The sequence below is a fragment of the Eschrichtius robustus genome, chromosome 11, assembly GCF_028021215.1.
Source record: "Eschrichtius robustus isolate mEscRob2 chromosome 11, mEscRob2.pri, whole genome shotgun sequence".
Lineage (NCBI taxonomy): Eukaryota > Metazoa > Chordata > Mammalia > Artiodactyla > Eschrichtiidae > Eschrichtius > Eschrichtius robustus.
In genome coordinates, this window is record NC_090834.1 from 59,110,537 (window position 1) to 59,129,128 (window position 18,592).

The 18,592-nt window shown below is 36.0% G+C and overlaps 1 protein-coding gene across 11 annotated transcripts in view; it reads right to left on the reverse strand.

The window, feature by feature from the left end:
* The window catches only part of EMSY (EMSY transcriptional repressor, BRCA2 interacting), an 80,568-nt gene that overhangs the window by 24,639 nt on the left and 37,337 nt on the right, over nucleotides 1–18,592 (reverse strand). For all 11 annotated transcript variants that reach the window (XM_068555358.1, XM_068555362.1, XM_068555355.1 and 8 more), the window contains 4 exons: nucleotides 12,770–12,919; nucleotides 9,989–10,159; nucleotides 3,534–3,670; nucleotides 888–1,061 (listed from right to left, as the gene is read on the reverse strand). In XM_068555358.1, coding sequence (XP_068411459.1) covers nucleotides 888–1,061; nucleotides 3,534–3,670; nucleotides 9,989–10,159; nucleotides 12,770–12,919 — 632 coding nt within the window. The remainder of the gene's footprint in view (nucleotides 1–887; nucleotides 1,062–3,533; nucleotides 3,671–9,988; nucleotides 10,160–12,769; nucleotides 12,920–18,592) is intronic.

The following is an 18,592-nucleotide window of genomic DNA, read 5'->3' on the forward strand; positions in this document are numbered from 1 at the left end:
TTCTCAGAAAAGTAAAGTACCTGCAAAATAAACAGTAGCCCAGCAACACAGGATTAAATCCCGAGCCTCAATTTCCCAGACAAATCTCCAGAAAAGCTCCCTTATCGTTTACTTGTTGAAAAATGAACATCTCCAGCTTCTCCATTATTTAGGTTTCAAGTAAATCAAATTTTATAATATCCAAAGTGCTTTCAAAGCCCATATAAGCTTATAAAAAAATAAATACTTTTCTCTGAGAGATTATGAATAACTACCATCATCCCTCAACCATCTTCTTCTCAAAAAACAATATATACCTTCAGCAAATTTTATTCCAAGGGGATTCTTTTTTTTTTTTTTCAAAGATTTAATTTTATTTATTTTTTTGGCTGCGTTGCGTCTTCGTTGCTGCACGCAGGCTTTCTCTAGTTGTGGCGAGCGGAGGCCACTCTTCGTTACGGTGCGTGGGCTTCTCCTTGCAATGGCTTCTCTTGTTGTGGGGCACGGCTTCAGTAGTTGTGGCTCACGGGCTCTAGAGCACAGGCTCAGTAGTTGTGGTGCACGGGCTCTAGAGCACAGGCTCAGTAGTTGTGGCGCACGGGCTTAGTTGCTCCGCGGCATGTGGGATTTTCCCAGACCAGGGATCAAACCCGTGTCCCCTGCATTGGCAGACGGATTCTTATCCACCGTGCCTCCAAGGGGATTCTGTTCTCTAAACTTTGCTCATGACATGACACAAATATTTAAGATATATATTTTTTTAAGTACTGAAAAGTACTGTTTTGAAAACAGATGATTATACACATTCAATCATAACTTCTAATAATCTGATTCTTTAAATATTACTGATCTTTTCTAGGAATTTGAAATATACCAGAGTCAAGAAAAATCACCATATCTTAGCATACCTGTGTTTTCCCTTGCTGCCCATAAACAATTTTTGTTGGGATGATTTTAGCTGCTGGTTGAACTGTGGAACCTATTCCTTTTGGCTGAGTTACAATCATTTTGGTGATGGGTCTTGTAGCAGTGATAATAGCTGGCTTTGCTCCTGTTGGCACCGTCTGAATAGTCTTTTCTCCCTAAATTGAAGTCAGTAAATATATGAGATTTATATGCATTTTTTCACTGAAAATCACAGAAAGGTTTTACCAGGATGATGGGCAAAGGGCTGTAAACTCTGCAACAAAGTACAATGTTTCCAGGTGATCAAAAATCTTAGACCTAGTTGAAATGATCTCAGAAGTCCTCTGACCAACCTTCTGTCCTAAGAAGGCATTACGTATTTCTTGGTGAGTGAATTTAAAAAATCACCTTATGTAAGAATACTTATTATACTGTCTCATTCACAGAATATGTATATAAAATAGAGTCAAAAATTATAGAAGAATATATACTAAAATGCTAACAATGGTTATCTCTAACTGTTGGGACTATAGGTCTTGTCCCCTCAACATTCAACTTTATTGACAGTTTATCTGAAATGAACATATGTGTAATAAAAAAATTACTGTGCATTTTACCAATAGCTAAATGTTCACACACAAAATAAACTGCCTCAGTTCCCCAAACATGAAATTATAAGGATATATAGCAGAATGCCTATGTGAAACAGTATGGGCAAGAGATGAAATCAGCAGAGGTATTAACATTCTTTCTGAGGTTACATGGGAAAATACAAAGAGAAAACTTAGGACATTTCCCACACCAGCATGTTACTAATATCACTTTAGTCTATTAACTAGATAGTTTAAGCCCATTAACTTTTCACCATTTTCATCTGCTTTATTCTTAAGAACCATTTTCTGGTCATTTATGGAGTCAATACTTGAGCTTAACTAAATTAAATTCAAATACAGTCATTTTACTAAACTATTAAAATTTAAAAAATTAAAATCCATAAAATTAAAAAGGAAAGGATCTGAAATTTTTTCACCTTATCAGTTTTTCTTTTAGTCATCATCACCTAAATGTGTGGCCGCCTAAACTTAGCAGCCAGTAAAAACAAAGCACCCAGATGAGCTGGCAAAAAGGTAATCACTCTGTGAATTTAGAGATAAATGATTACAAAATTCACATGTTTAAATATCTGCTGCAGTTATCTAAGGGAAACATGGAGTGTCTGCCAATCATGTGATTACTTATTTTAATACACGTACACCCTTCACAGCAGCATCTCTGGAAAGAGCTCTAGCTCATTTGCCAAGAGCTGCTAGTTTGCAAGTGGGCATGCCCTTCTATTAAGTAGCTCAATGGGCCCTGTCCAGGTATAATTATAAAGACCACTCAAAACCAATCAAAACCAACTAGCAGGCTATTTTTTGAAAAAGCTCTTCTGGTGTGTGTGTGTGTTTACGCATGCACAGGTAAGCAAGTTATGAGTACAGGTACATGTACATATGTGGTTAAGCGGATGGTCTTATACTCTGATCTGCTTGTTTGACTATCATTTCCTGTGTCAAACTGTTGCTATTAGATGTATATAGCAGCTAGTACTCACACACACTATTCTTAGATCTATGTGACCATAGGACCTAGAGTACATGGCACTCCCCTCTTTTAATATCAAGTTCCATGAAATTACAAACCAAAAGATAAAGCGTTCTGAAAATCTGAATTCTAATCCTGGCTTTACTTTTGGCTTACTGTGTGAACTAAGGCTAGGAACAATCTATGTTTTCCCACGTGATGAAAAAATCTAATACTAGACCCCTACCAACATTGTAAAGACTGTGATGCCTAGGAAGCTACTAGAGATCAACTACAATGAAGTACAGCATTTTTTTTTTCTAGCGAAGTAGGGACACTACCAAACCTAGACAGTTAAGTACAAAGAGTAATAACAGTAAGAAAAAAAAAATTATTGAGGACTTCCTACGTGCCAGGCACTGTTCTAAGCACTTTCAACAGCTACCAGTTAGTTACTCAACAAATTCACTGGTAGAGATCATCATCCCCAACGTACAAATGAGGAAATTAAGGATGAGAGAAGTCGAATAAGTTAGCCAAAGTCAAACAATTATGATACTCAGAGACAAAGCCTAGGTTTGGCTAACTCCAAATCTCTTAACCTCTTAACAACTGCCTTCAGAACTATAAATGAATCTGTTATTTATTTGATTTTTTTTCACTAGCTCAAAGAAGTAAAAATGAAAGTAACAAATCGTTGTCATTAATTTAGTCTTAGTCCCAAATATTTCTCTTTGCCTAGCCTAGGTGAAATACTAGACTGGTATCTATTGGCCAAAAGCAGGAATAAACTGTCCTCTGACAGAGGTCCCTCTGTAGTTAACCCAGTGGAATCTTCCATCTGGACCAAGCTAAGCATCTAAATCATGGTCATAAGCAACCTAGCTATGAACAACATGTTTTAGAAATTACTGTAAAAAATGGCATCAGTAGGTGGTGTTTTTTAACAGTTATTACATCACAGTAGGGGTAAATCAAGCCATTCCGGCCATTGTGGGTTCTGAAGTCCTTAGACAAATATTTGTATAGCTGGTCTTTAAAATCCTTAGTGGATTGCTGAGTCTGCAGTTCAAGCTCTTACTTACTCCAGCATTTAGCAATGTTGTGACAACGTTTTTGCCCGGGAGGCCTTGAATGGTGGTTCCTTTTCCTGTAGTCTTTTGCACAACAATCACATTGGGCTTGGAAGTCATTGGGATTGTAGTGATTTTGGTAGTCGTTCCTTAAAGAAGGGGGGAGAAAAGGAGGCCCGAGTTAAGGACTAGTGATATTTGGTTACTTCTGTTTATGTTGTATACAATTAATACACGTAGTTGATGTCATCCCTAGATGACGTGAAGGCTGTCATGAGGATGAAAATGAAGGCCTGGAATAATAAATTACAAGTTCTCCTAGAATGAGAGAATATTAAGAATTGACTCTTACAGCATTCATCTTTTTGGAATCTGAGGGCCTACACACCAAACTCAGAATCTAAAAATATCACTATCTGCTTCCCCATCAATATTCCTCTCCTGACTAGTTAACTGAAACAAATTAGAAGCTCTATTCCATGACAAACATTTCTCCCAAACTCAATGGTATTACCTATGTGACTAGTGTGATAGGAAAACTCTTCAAAAAATAACATAAAAAAGAGGTAAATATGTATCAAAATTCTCATATAACACTAGACTACAGAGAAAATTGATGAAAAGAAATGTCATTTATTTTTATGTGACAAGAAAAAGACAAAATAAACACAGTCACAGACCAAGTCAGATGAAACGTATACTCATCACCTGCAGCATTCTGAAAAGTCTGAGGATGAAACCCTAATTTATATACTTATATATATAAACTTATATTTTCCATCCTTAACATCTATGTAGTAGATCTGTATCTACTGATCCAAACATATTATCTTACCCTCTCCCCCACATCCTTCCACAAACTGCTTCTCTTCCACCTATCAAATCTATCTACCTATCAAATTTATACCCTATATTCTTCTAATTGTTCAAGTTGGAAATCCTGGTGTCAATCTTTGATTCTTGCCTTGTCTTCACTTCCTGTACCCTCTAACAAAATGAAAGCCCCTTAGCTCCACACTGTATCTTTTCACGCCACTGACTCCTCAGTGCTTAGCACACACCATACGGCAATTACTCAAGTAATCGTTCAACGAGTATGTGAATGAACTACATTTGTCACCAACATATGTCTTCTTTCAAAATGTTATCAATGCCAGCTCAACAGACAGGCCCACATCTCTTTTGGCTTCCCATATTTTCTCCCTATTTCAAGTTTCTCTATCATTCAAATAGCTCTGATGCATCCTGCCATAGCAAACATCCTAAAAAAACAAAAAAACAAAAAAAACTCATTTCACCATATCAAGAACCAACAACATGTGAAATTGGTCAAAAACCTTCCAAATCCCCATTGTATTTAGTTCCAACTTCCTGTCTTGGGTTTCAGAATCCTTTATAATCTGGCCTTAGATCCACCAATTAGATCTTATTTGTTCCTACTCCAAAATACACACCATAAACTCTAGTTTAACAAGTAACTCCTTTTACTATGGCTTCCTATTACCTACCACACAAAGACCAAACTCCTCTGATTAGCCCTCCAGGTTCCATCAGACCTTAATTTTCAGGATTATCCAATATATACCTCTCCTTCAATGTGCTGGTTTCCACACTGGTCCTCGAGCACACCAATCCCAGTTCTACTTCTGCACCTATAATTTTCTCTGCCTATGAAAACAGGCAAGTCATATTTTTCTGCTATAGGCTTGCGTATCATTTATCAAATGACTAAGCACAGAATGGGTACACATTAAAAACACAACTGATTAATATACTCTCAAGAATAAAAGTTAAAATTTAATCTTTTCTACTGGGAAACCTTAGCATTCCTTACTAGTTTTAGAAATAAGATTGCACAAGAATAAGAATATTCTAGTTATATGCCAGTTTTTGGCCATCTTGTTACAATATCTTATAATACACTTGCCATCATCTAATGCTTCATCAGTCCAAGGTAACATGCTCAGGTAACATAAAAAAGCACTTTTATCTGTGGGCCAGTTTCACAAATGTTTTTCCCTTTACCTGCAGTCTCTGAATAGTGAACTGTTAAGAGCCACAAAAACCAAGCTGCCTCTTATTCACTTACATCAACTTTAACTCTTAATTAACTCCAGTCCCTCATATGTGATTATGATGCCTCCTCTGACAATGCTCCCTCACCAAATATCTGGTTAATAAAAAAGTGTTCTTAGAAAGTAAGCATTAAAAACTATCTCAAGGAAATGTAAACCAAGATTTAACTCCATACCAAATCACAAGGATCACTTTTTTGACAAAACTTGCTTAACAAATGAATTATATTTATAACTATGAAAATGTCAAATCCTTTCCATTACAGGTGTGTCAATTTATGAGACAGTTGCAAACCAAGTTCACCAGCGTAACAAAATGGGAGGTGGGGGCAATGTTAGAAAATAGAAGAAAAAGGCATAGCATAAGGAAAAGCAAGTACAGCATTATATTACAATTATGAATAAATTAAGAATACAATTTATGACTAGAATTATCAAATTATAAAAGTTTAAAATTCCAATAGCATGTTTCTATATCTCAGGTGACATCTACATTATATTGAAGAAAGAAGTGTTACTCATTTAAAAAAAAGTCTTCCTCGGACTTCCCTGGTGGCGCAGTGGTTAAGAATCAGCCTACCAATGCAGGGGACATGGCTTCAATCCCTGGTCCAGGAGGATCCTACATGCCGCGGAGCACCTGAGCCCGTGCACCACAACTGCTGAGCCTGCACTCTAGACCCCGCAAGCCACAACTACAGAGCCCACGTGCCACAACTACTGAAGCCCACATGCCTACAGCCCGTGCTCCACAACAAGAGGAGCCACCGCAATGGGAAGCCCACGCACTGCAACGAAGAGTAGCCCCTGCTCACCCCAACTAGAGAAATCCCACACGCAGCAACAAGGACCCAACACAGCCAAAAATAAATAAACAAATAAATAAATAAAGTCTTCCTCTATGTTTTCATAGTATTCAGTGTATAGTTCTCATGTTGCAAGAGACTATACAAGTTCACCTGTTTAGCATTCTTTAGGGCAGAGAATGCACCTCATGTACATCACGGTGTATCACAGCATCCGACCCCATATCTAGTTCATAGCGTATTAGAGAACTCACCTATACATACAGTCTTTACTTATAAAGAGTCAAGATACAATGGGTGCAAGTAAATGTGAATCACATTTGGATCATGGGCCATGATACTGACGCATTCCAGAGATTCCTATTCAAAAATAAGATGCTTGTAAAAGTTTGAGCATTATGGTAGGTAGGCTTAAAGAACACAAATTTATTGGCCCAGATTTTACTATTCACAGATTCTTAAATCACTCTGACAATCTTGGTTTTTTGAATAATGTTTTATGTGTTACTTTGCTCAAAGAATGAGCAAACGAATGAACAAATGGACAAGTATATAGATGCAAGCCTTGCCTGGACATTGTACTAAAGATCAAGGGAATCAAAATCAAGTCCTGCCATTGTCAAAGGTTCTCATAATGTCCTTAGAGTCCAGATAATGAGTTTATCTCTGAAGGAGCCCATCTTCTGCATAAAATAGGCACGATTTTTCAACCAACCTTCAACAAAGCTCTCCAAAAGACTTACATATCTGATAGTTCTCTCTATATATACACATATAAGTAAATATTTGATTCCATAAGATATGAATTAAATAACTGCAAAAATAGTCATGCCTTCCACTTAATTGCTTATTCTAACAAAAACTTGACCTTTCTAGAAAGCACTTTGAAAGCATGAACTTGCCTTCCAGTATATTATACAAAGAAAATAAGAACTTCACATAATAATTTATGTATAATGATGTTCATCACAGGATTATTTATGACAAAAAAAATTGTTAAGTAACCTAAAACACTCAACAATGAATAAACAGTTAAATCATGGTGCATCATATGAGAGAACACTGCATAGTCATTAATCTGGGGTGGGGGTGGGGTATCAAAATATATTTAATGGAATGGGAAAATGATATTATTATATGAAAAAAGATTAAAACCAATTATATTAGATCTAAATTTAATTTTAAAATTATACATATATACACAAAAACATTTATATAAAAATCTAAATAGAAAAAGGAATAAACAGAAATATATACACTTAAATTTTAACATATTTCTCTAGATGGCAAAAATTACAGGTTTTTAATTTTCTTTGTATACCTTTCTGTATTTTCCAAATTCCCCACAATAAAGGGGAAAATATCATTTTTTTAAAGCCTTCTATTCTTACAGCCAGGTGTTTGAATATATTTTAAGAAAAGCATTTCTTTTTGGTTGTGGGCTGGTGGGGGCATGGACTCTAGTACCCAGCATCTGATCATGGATGAAGGCAGAAAACTATCTAAATTCATCCAACCAGGCTTATCGGTTTACTGTGAAAAGACAGGGATTGAAAACTACTACTACTACTAATAAACTAACCGATAATCCCAGTATCATGGAACAACAAGAGTATTATAAAATAAGAAAACTGGGGCTTCCCTGGTGGCGCAGTGGTTGAGAATCTGCCTGCCAATGCAGGGGACACGAGTTCGAGCCCTGGTCTGGGAAGATCCCACATGCCGCAGAGCAACTAGGCCCGTGAACCACAACTACTGAGCCTGCGCGTCTGGAGCCTGTGCTCCACAACAAGAGAGGCTGCGATAGTGAGAGGCCCGCGCATCGCGATGAAGAGTGGCCCCCGCTTGTCGCAACGAGAGAAAGCCCTCGCACAGAAACGAAGACCCAGCACAGCCATAAATAAGTAATAAATAAATAATAAATAAATTTAAAAAAAAAATAAGAAAACTATCTTTATAAAGAATATTGATATGTAACATAAGGATCAGTTTAAAGCAGTCAGAAATGAGAGAAGTTCTTTAGAATTAAAGTGTCAAACAGTGAAGCAAAGGTTGAGGCAAAATGAGCTCCATGCAATGAATAAAGCTATTTCAGCTATGAGCCCAGTATATCCTACAGTGCTGAAAAAGTTTAAGAACTCTTCCTCTGTATACCCATACACCTGAAATAGCGACTAACCATGAGTTACTTCATATTTAAAAACAAAGGTGGATGAAATGTATACACGTGTAGGGTATATATCTCACTGCCTCTTTGCTTCTAGGGCCATGTGCTTGCCTGTATTGCTCTCACCTCATACAAAGCAGATAAATCATAAATAAGGGTTGAAAACAGAGGCTTCATGACATGTAGACATTCCTTCAAGCTATATGATATTAAGAATTCATATCTAAGTAAAGAAAAACCCTTATGGTCATAAAAAGCTATACACTAATAAAAAACATGATTACTTTTTGAAAAATGTTTAAGTATGTGCTCTATACTATTTAAAGATATTGTCAGGTAATAAATTATAATTTGAGTTTTAACTGTGTTATTTAAAATATCCTCTTAAAAGCTGGAGTATGATGATTCTTTCCCTACTGGTTTCACCCTCCTCAGTTTGGCAAACATTGAAGCTTACACTTAAAAAGTAGAGCCAAAATTAGCAGCTTTAAATAGAGTGCTTTATGCCAATACCATGCCCTGCTTTGTTTTTTTTTCACTCCTTGAGTTATCAGCAACATCATATTACTGCCAGGAACTTCAATCCCTTCACTTTAAAATGTTAGAACAATTCACCTGGGGCGTACAAAATACGGCTAGTCTACAAAAATGGTAGACAGTTAAAGTCCACAGGGTTTGCTTGGTCAGAGATTATTCACATCATTTTAATTAAAAAATAATAATCAATGAAAATGGATACCGTGTTAACATTCCACTTCAGGGTACACAACGCAAATATTGCAGGAATAAATGAGCCAATAAAAACCAGGTAAGGTTCCAAAATACCAATAAATATTAGCCTTCACTATCTGAGTAAAACATCTTTAAAAAGTAAATAGCCAATATAAATGGTGAAAAGCAAATAAAAATATTCAAGTATTTTTATTTTTAATATGCTAAAGTGACATTAGTAATTGAAATTATGAGATACGATCCCTCAAACATATTTAGACTAATAAATACTAGTTCTTCCACTATCTAGCTTGTATGGCTTTGGACAGGTCAAGTTCATCCTCTGAACTTAAATACGTCTGTACCTGTAGACTGGGGCTGATACCAACTATTTCAGAGTTATGAGGTATGAATGAATTGATAAATGGGGCAATACTTTGTAAATGAAAAATCTCTATGCAAATGTAAACCATAATCCTTCCATTCTGATTAAATGCAACTACATGTTCTAAAACTCTCAAAAGCTTAAGATATGAAGATGTAATACTAGAACTAAAAAAACTATACCTAATCACTAAAACATCAGGACTAAAAACAAAGCTATAGATTTCTAAGCAGAAAACTGCGATCAAACAGAATCCTTCAACAGTGAAATGGTTTTCCTCTTATTGGTCACCTATACCTTTAACGTATTTCAGATATACCTACCAGAAACTATATTACTGCTAATTATCTTGCCCCCCAAGGTAGCTAATGATTTGGGTACTACTGTAATAATGCTACCACTGGTAGTTTTCACGTAGGTTGCAGCTCCAGGGGTTGCAGCCATCCGACCTATAGATGGGCTCACTGTTGGCCGAGTATAGGTTGCCTGTGTGCCTATAAAAGGGAAAAGTCAAGAGAAAAACTTGTCATAACTTTTAGAAGAATGACGATTTATACAGTTTAACTATAATTCAACATAATACTACATTGCTTTAACTTGAAAATGGAATTTCAAGGTGTCAAGTCATTAAGTAACAATTTATAGCCAGTTTTCAATGCACATAGCAAGAACTATAGCCAACTCAATTTGAATTAATTTTACACGTAAAATTTTGTGATGTGTTGCATCAAATTACTAACCCCAAGAAAAAGTATAACCAAGTCTGTTCCCTTCTTCCACTACCCTTCTTCCACTAGTTTGATGCCAAAAGAAACTTAAATTTAATCATCTTTCCTGCCAGAGCATTTTAGATATTTCTGTTATAGATTTCAAGGTCTCTGCATCTGTTTTATACTGTCTCAATGCCAAACCCAACGGCAGCACTCAGCAAATAAGGCAGTATATTGTTTGCCTAAAATTTTATAAATTTTTACTGTTTTGTACTCTGTTACCCTCTAAATATATTTCCATCTTTTAAAGAGTTATTCCATCATTTTACTAGAGATTAAAGTTGAAGCTGCCAAGAGTTACCAGGAATATTTCTTTTTAGCCTAAAAAGTCCACTATTTACATATTTCCTCTTAACTGACCCATTAGAATATTTTTCTTCATATCTCTCAAAGGACTTTACATTCTTCCCCACTATTTCTAGGACTTTTTTCTTTCCCCAAACAGGAATTAAAAATTAACCAGATAAGCCTGTTGTAGTTTGTCACAAATCTGGTAACTCAGAAACACTATTCCTAAGCACCGTTTCTAAGTTCCTAACACTGTTCCTAAGAGCCGTTAGTTTTGGGGAGAATGAAGATAACTCAGATAACACCTTCTTCAACTGAAAAAAATTTTTTCATGATAATTAGATTCAGGGGTCACTGTGATAACCATTTCAACAACCCCCTCCCAAGAAAGGTTTTACCCAGTTAGTATTTACCGTTTTAAAATATAATCACTACCCAAAAAAGGGAGATGTGGAAGAACATTAAGTAGAATTACTTTAAATTGATTACAAACATACATCTAAATCAGAAAAAAAATCTAGTGTAAAATAAATATGCTATGAAGATACACAGTTTGAATTAGTTAATTATAGCCGGAAAACATTTCAACTTAAGCTTTTGTTTTAAAATTAGAAACACTTATTCTAATATATATACATCAGCACAGACACAGTATTATTTTTCACTACCTTTCCCTAACATGAGGAATCATATCTACATAACACTACTATCTTTGTACTAAATGGAGAAAAGTTTTGGGTGAAGAATGATAGATGTAATGCAAGAATAACAGTGTTTTTAAAGCATAGACTTTGCAAAGAGACAGAAAGTAGAATGGCAGTTACCAGGGACTGGGGGAAGGTGGGAATGCAGAGTTATTGTTTAATGGGCACAGAGTTTCAGTTTGGGAAGATGTAAAAAGTTCTGGAGCTAGATGGTTGTAATGGTTGTAAAACAACGTGAATGTACTTAATACCAATGAACTATACACTTAAAAATGGTGAAAATGGTAAATTTCATGTTATCTATATTTTACCAAAGTTTTTTTTTTTAAAGCAGTTTTGGGAGTCAAACAGATCTGGATTCAAATCCCAGTCCTGTCTTTTATTGGCTGTGTGGCCTTGTGCATATTGCTTAACATAAGCCTCTGTTTTGTCTCTGGAAATGGAGATATTAAAGCCTGAGGGAGATTAAGGGTAATGCTTATACATACTTTTATATAATGGCCAATAGATGATAGCTTATAAACTTGAGAAAGGAATCATTTTACACTCTAGATTCTATTATCTAAATCTGGCCCTCTTCAAAAAGTTTGGTAAGAGTTATACAAATTTAAAATAATGGTACTGGCTAATTCTGACATTAATTAATAGTAATGGCTTTTGAGCACTCTGTTGGGGACTTTACATACCTGATTTAACACTTACAATAACTTTATGGTACAGGTTTTATGATCACATTGAAATAGACAATGGAAAAGACTGAGAGGAATTAAAGTAAACTGCTCAAGGTCACAAAGGGTGGCACTATTTAAAATGTTCTATACTGTCACTTCCTTGGGCATAGCCTGGATACTCTCATAACTGGGTAAAATGGCATCCTATGCTTTTCTCAGTCTGAGTAATGCTAACTACACTGTAAAGTAATATAGATTCTCAACCTCATCAGAGTGAGGTCCTTGTGGGCTGGGACTGTGTTTTCATTCACTCAACAAATCCTGACTAAACACCTACTTACAGACTAGCTCTACATATATATGGTGAATAAAACAGGCAAGGTCCCTTATCCTCATGGAGCTCATGGTCTAACAAGGTGAATAACATTAAACAAATCGAAAAAAAGTAGCCAAGTAATTAGAAATTATAGTATGTGTTATAAAGGAAAAGAAGAGGACCATGACAATAGCAGAGAGCTAATTTCAGTTGGGAGGAGGGAAGAGTCAAGAAAGACCTCTTTGAAGAACTGTCTCATTAATTTCTATATTCCCAATGTCAAGTACCTTGCTAGTACAGAGAAATTACTCAATAAGTATGATGAATGAATGGACTGATGCTCAAGAAAACTTACCAGTAGGAGTGGTTACCAGTTTAGTTGTCATAATTGCACCATTACTGCTAACCACCATAATAGGGGAATTGCTACTGGTGGGCAGAGTTGCTGTCACTGGTTTGGGTAAGATTTTACTTGGTTGAACTTGTTGTGTGATGATTTTAACACCTTTGAAAGAAGAAAGATAAATCTCAGTACAAATTATTTTTAATAACATGTGCTTTGTATCAACCCAAGAGGGCAGCAGTTACACACATTTACTGAGTCTTGCCTAAAAAGAGGCTTTTGTTCATACTGATGAAAGATATTCTTTTAACTTTTATTCCTCAAATTCCTATCTTCCCAAATTTCTCTCATTCAGAAATATAATTAAAATACCACAGAAGCTATTAACAAGTTTTAATGAAAAACAATTTTTCTTTTGTCTATGATCACATCATATAAGAGCTTTCAAACCAAATTAGCCATTGATCTGAACTTTTACAGACAAATAATCTGTGTTCCATGCAAATACTTGGGATGAAAGGATCAGGATAAGTCAAAAATAAAAGCAGGGCAGGAATAGGGATGCAGACGTAGAGAAGAGACGTGTGGACACAGGGTGGGAAGGGGAGGGTGGGATGAATTGGGAGATTAGGATTGACATATATACACTACCATGTGTAAAATAGATAGCCGGTGGGAACCTGCTGTATAGCACAGGGAGCTCAGCTCGGTGCTCTGTGATGACCTAGATGGGTGGGATTGGGGGGTAGGGGTGAGGGGTGGGAAGGAGGTCCAAAAGGGAGGGGATATATGTATACATATAGCTGATTCACTTGGTTGTACAGCAGAAACTAACACAACATTATGAAGCAATTATACTCCAATAAAAAAAAAATTAATGTAGCTTTTATATATTCCCAACTGTACCAAAGATTTCTCTAACCTCTTAAGACTATAAAGAGCAAGAACATTTTCTGTTTGAACATTTATTTTTAAATTGACTTCTTTTAAAAGTATTTAAATAGCTCACTTTGTCAAAAGTAAAGAATGCACTATTATTGCACCTACATAAAATATGCATGTGGACAAGAACTTGAAGGCAGTATATAAAAATAAAATTAAAATGTTAGGGTGGTGATGGTATGATATTTTTTACATTTTTCAAATTTTTAATTTAAATGTTATAAGTGTTACACTGCCTTTTCAAATGTAAGATGTCCATTTAAAAGAAATCTCTCATGTTAACTACAAATTTAAGTACTAATAATCGTTAACTAAGGAAGGAAATTTTTGGTAACACTTTTTCCCCACTAAACTTCACTGAAATAATTCATGGGACAGAATACATTTCAACAGACAACTAAAATTTTTATTACTTTTTTGGATGGTGATTTAGGTTAAGACGTTAGGAAGCAAACAAATTTATTTATTTAATAGCCTTAAATAATTTTAAAATACTTGTAGCCAACAAAGAAATTAAAATTATGACATCCAGGCATAATTAGGCAAATTACTTAATAATCTCTATGACTTAGTTTTCTCATCTATAAAATCAAGATACTATTAGTATATACCTTCTAGGCCTATGTGAAGATTAATTACATCACAGTTGTGAAGTGCATAATACACAGCAAGAGTTCAATAAATAAAGTATTATTATTGTATAAATAAATTGATTACAATAAATCATAAACTGTGAAGTTGTAGGGAGAAAATGATTTCTAGTATTATCTTATTAATGAATTACAATAATGCTTAAGGTACATAAAAAGAAACCCCCAAAGAAATAACCACAGAGAAAAAAATTAAGGAAATCATAAGACACTACTTTGCTTAGTCCTACACAAACAAGTTGAAAATTTGGATCAAATGGGTAATTTTCTAGAAAAACAGTATTTATCAAAAATTGACCTCAAAAAAGATGTATAAATAGACAAATTTCCTTGAAACAAAATTTTAAGAGCTCCTCCCCCTTCCCCCCCACATAGCAGGCCCAGATAGTTTCAGAGGACAATTCTATGGTCCTTTAAAAAGAAAATAACTCCAATGTATTTAAAACCATTCCTCTCATCACAAGAAAAAAAATATGTAACTATGTGGTGATAGATATTAATTAAACTTATTGGGGTAATCATTTCATAATATATGCATATATCAAATCATTATGTTGTACACCTCAAACTAATACAATGTTATATGTGAATTATATCTACACTTAAAATAAACCAACAACAAAAACCATTCCAGAGATTGATTTCTGACAAGAGAGCATGAGGAGCTCTGCTAACCTGCTAACCCAATGAAACCGGCAAAAATGATTTAAAAAAACAACCAATGAAAAGCTCTGGAAATGGTCCTAAGACCAAATGAAGAAACATCTATTCAAGAATACACAGAAATATTTGGTAAGTACAGTGAAATCTATGACATTTAAACTAACACCTGTTCCTCCTCCCTCCCTACAGGTGAAGCAAGGACTGCTCTCCAGACTGCTGCAGTCAAGAAAACAGGGTTTCCTCCTACTCCAGCTCCCAGTTGGAGGGCTTTCTTCTGAGGAGCAGAAGGACTTCAGCTTATCTCTTTCTGCTCCCAGGCACCTGTTTTAAGTCCCAGGCAACTGCAGTCAATAGGTGGGTACTCCCTTCTTCTGCCCAGCCCCCAGTTCATGGAACAAAGGCTCTACCTTGGGCACAGAGCCTCTGAGAATACTGGGGTCCTGACCACCACTGCCCTGGCTTGTGAGGGAGTGGCTCCACCAACCAGGGGAAGCAAGCTGAGAGGATCTCAGGCTGCTTGCCCAACCTCCCACACTTGCCTTCACTGAGTGCTCAGCTCCTAGAGCAGGGGTATCATTCAGAGAGAAGTCTGCCATTGACCCTACCCCTAGAGCTCCAGGGTTGCCTGAGGATAGAAACACGTCCTAAAACAGATAGCTCCTAGCCTCTTCCCAGAGGAACTGACTTCATCTGTAACAGAGCATGGAGAAGTTCAAGCCTAAGGGTGCTCTCAAAAACAGTGGAGGAGGGCTTCCCTGGTGGCGCAGTGGTTGAGAGTCTGCCTGCCAATGCAGGGGACATGGGTTCGAGCCCTGGTCTGGGAGGATCCCACATGCCACGGAGCGACTGGGCCCGTGAGCCACAATTACTGAGCCTGCGCGTCTGGAGCCTGTGCTCCGCAACGGGAGAGGCCGCGATGGTGAGAGGCCCGCGCACCGCGATGAAGAGCGGCCCCCGCTTGCCGCAACTAGAGAAGGCCCTCGCACAGAAGCGAAGACTCAACACAGTCATGAATAAATAAATAAATAAATAAAAGAACGTGAATTTCTAAAAAAAAAAAAAAAAAAACAGTGGAGGATGTGATGAAAGGCAACGAGAAGGAGAATCATGGATTTAATTAAGACACCTTCTAGACTATAGGCCAGATAGTTTGCAGGAGACAACTGAATAGTAAGGAAGCTGAGAGGAACGCTCCTATGGTCAGAACAAATATCAAAAACGGACCTTTGAGATTATTCCTTCAAAGAAGCCACAATTTGGATGAGTTTGTAGAGCAACTTATGCTCCAGGAATCGTTGAAAAAAATAGAACAATCAGTTAGTGGAGTTTAACAGCTGGGTGTGGTCAGGAAAAGAGGACAAAGCCATACCAATATCACTGTCACCTCAGAATGGCTGGGTATACCCAGAGCTGTACCTCCCTGAGGAACAACAGCAGAGGCTTAACTTCAGCAAAATAATTGATCTAGTCACTAAACAACAAAGAACCATGCCAATAACAATAACAAATCAGGGGTGGGGGTAGGGGAAGATCAGTACCCAGCTACAATATATAATGTCTAATATCTATATATCTAATATCTAAAATATCAATGTAAATATCTAAAATGTCCAGTTTCCAACAAAAACTTGCAAAGAAACATGAAAATATGACCCACACAGTGGAAAAAAAGCAGGCAACGGAAACTGTGAGAGCAACCAGATGTCAGACTTAACAACAACAAAAACACTTCAAAATAGCCATTACACATATGTTCACAGAACTAGAGGAAAGCATGATTTCAGAAGTAAAAGAGGGTATGATGACAAATTTGCATCAAGTAGAGAATATTAATTAAGCAACAGAAATTACAAAAAAGAACCAAATGGAAAATGCAGAGTTGAAAAGTACAATAACTGAAATAAAAAATTCACTAGAAGGGCTCAAGAATAGATTTGAACTGGCAGAAGAAAGAATTAGCAAATTTAAAGACAGATCAATTAGAGATTATGCAAGCTGAAGAATGCAAAGAAAAAAGAATGAATAAAATGAACAGAAATGTGGAACACCATTACGTGCACAACATATGTAATGTAACTACAAAAAGGAAGGAACAGAGAGAAAAGAGAAAAAGAAGTATTCAAAGAAGTAACGGCTGAAAATGTTCCATATTTATTGAAAAGCAATAACTTACACATCCAGGAAGCTAGACAAACACTGAAGAAGATAAATACAAAGAGGACCACAAACAGGAACACCATACTAAAAATGCTGAAAGTCAAAGACAAGGAGAAAATCCTGAGACCATCAAGAGCACAACAATTTCTATTTACAAGGGGATTTCATTAAGGTTAGCAACTGACTTTTCAGTGGAAACAATGGAGGCCAGCAGGCAGTAGAATAACGTATTCAAAGTGCTCAAAGAAAACCTGTCAACCAAGAATTCGCTATCCAGCAAAGCTATCTTTCAAAAAATGCAGATGAAATAGTCTTTACCAGATAAACAAAAACGGAGAGAGTTTGTTGCTAGCAGACCATCTTACAACAGACACTCAAGGAAATTCTATGAATAGAAGGAACAAGAAACGAAACAATGATATCCACTCTTGCCAGTTATATTCAACATTTTACCAGAGGTTCTAGTCAGGGAAATTAGGCAAGACAAAGAAATACAAGGCATCCAGACTGTAACAGAAATTATCTCTCTTTGCAGATGATTTGATCTTTTATATAAAAATCCTAAGGAATTCACTATAAACTATTAGAACTAAAAAGTGAGTTCAGCTAAGTTGCAGGTACAAAATCAACAAAAAATCAGTTGCATCTCTATACATTAGCAATGAGTAATCCAAAAGATGAAATTAACAGTTCCACTTACAACAGCTACAAAAATAAAATACTTAGAAATAAATTAACAAAAGAAGTGTAAAATTTATACACTAAGAACCACACATTTCAACACTGTTGAAAGAAATTAAAGATCTAAATAAACACAAAAACATCCCATGTTCATGGATCAGAAGATTTAACATTATAAAGATGGTAATACTCCTCAATTGATCTACAGATTCAATGCAAACCCCATGAGATTCTCGGCTGATTTCTTTGTAGAAACTGACAAGCTGATTCCAAAATTCATACAGAATTGCAAGGGACCCAGAATAGCCAAAACTATCTTTTAAAAAAGAACAAAACAGGAACACTCACACTTCCTGATTTCAAAACAATGTAAGTCAACGGTAATCAAATCAGCATACAAATAGACATATAATGGAACAGAATTGAGAATCCAGAAATAAAGTCATACATGTGCTCAGTGGATTTTCAACAAGGGTGCCGAGACCATTCAATGGGAGGGGAAAACAGTGTTTTTAACAAATGGTATTGGGACAATCGAAGAGCCATGCGTGAAAGAATGAAGTGGGATCCTTATTTCACACCATAACAAAATTAATCAAAATAGATCAAAGGCCTAAATTTAAGAGGCAAAATTATCAATCTCTTAGGGAAAAAATAAGATAAATCTTTATAACCTGGGATTTGGCAAAAGATTCTTAAATACAATACCAAAAGCACAAGCAACAAAAGAAAAAATAAATTG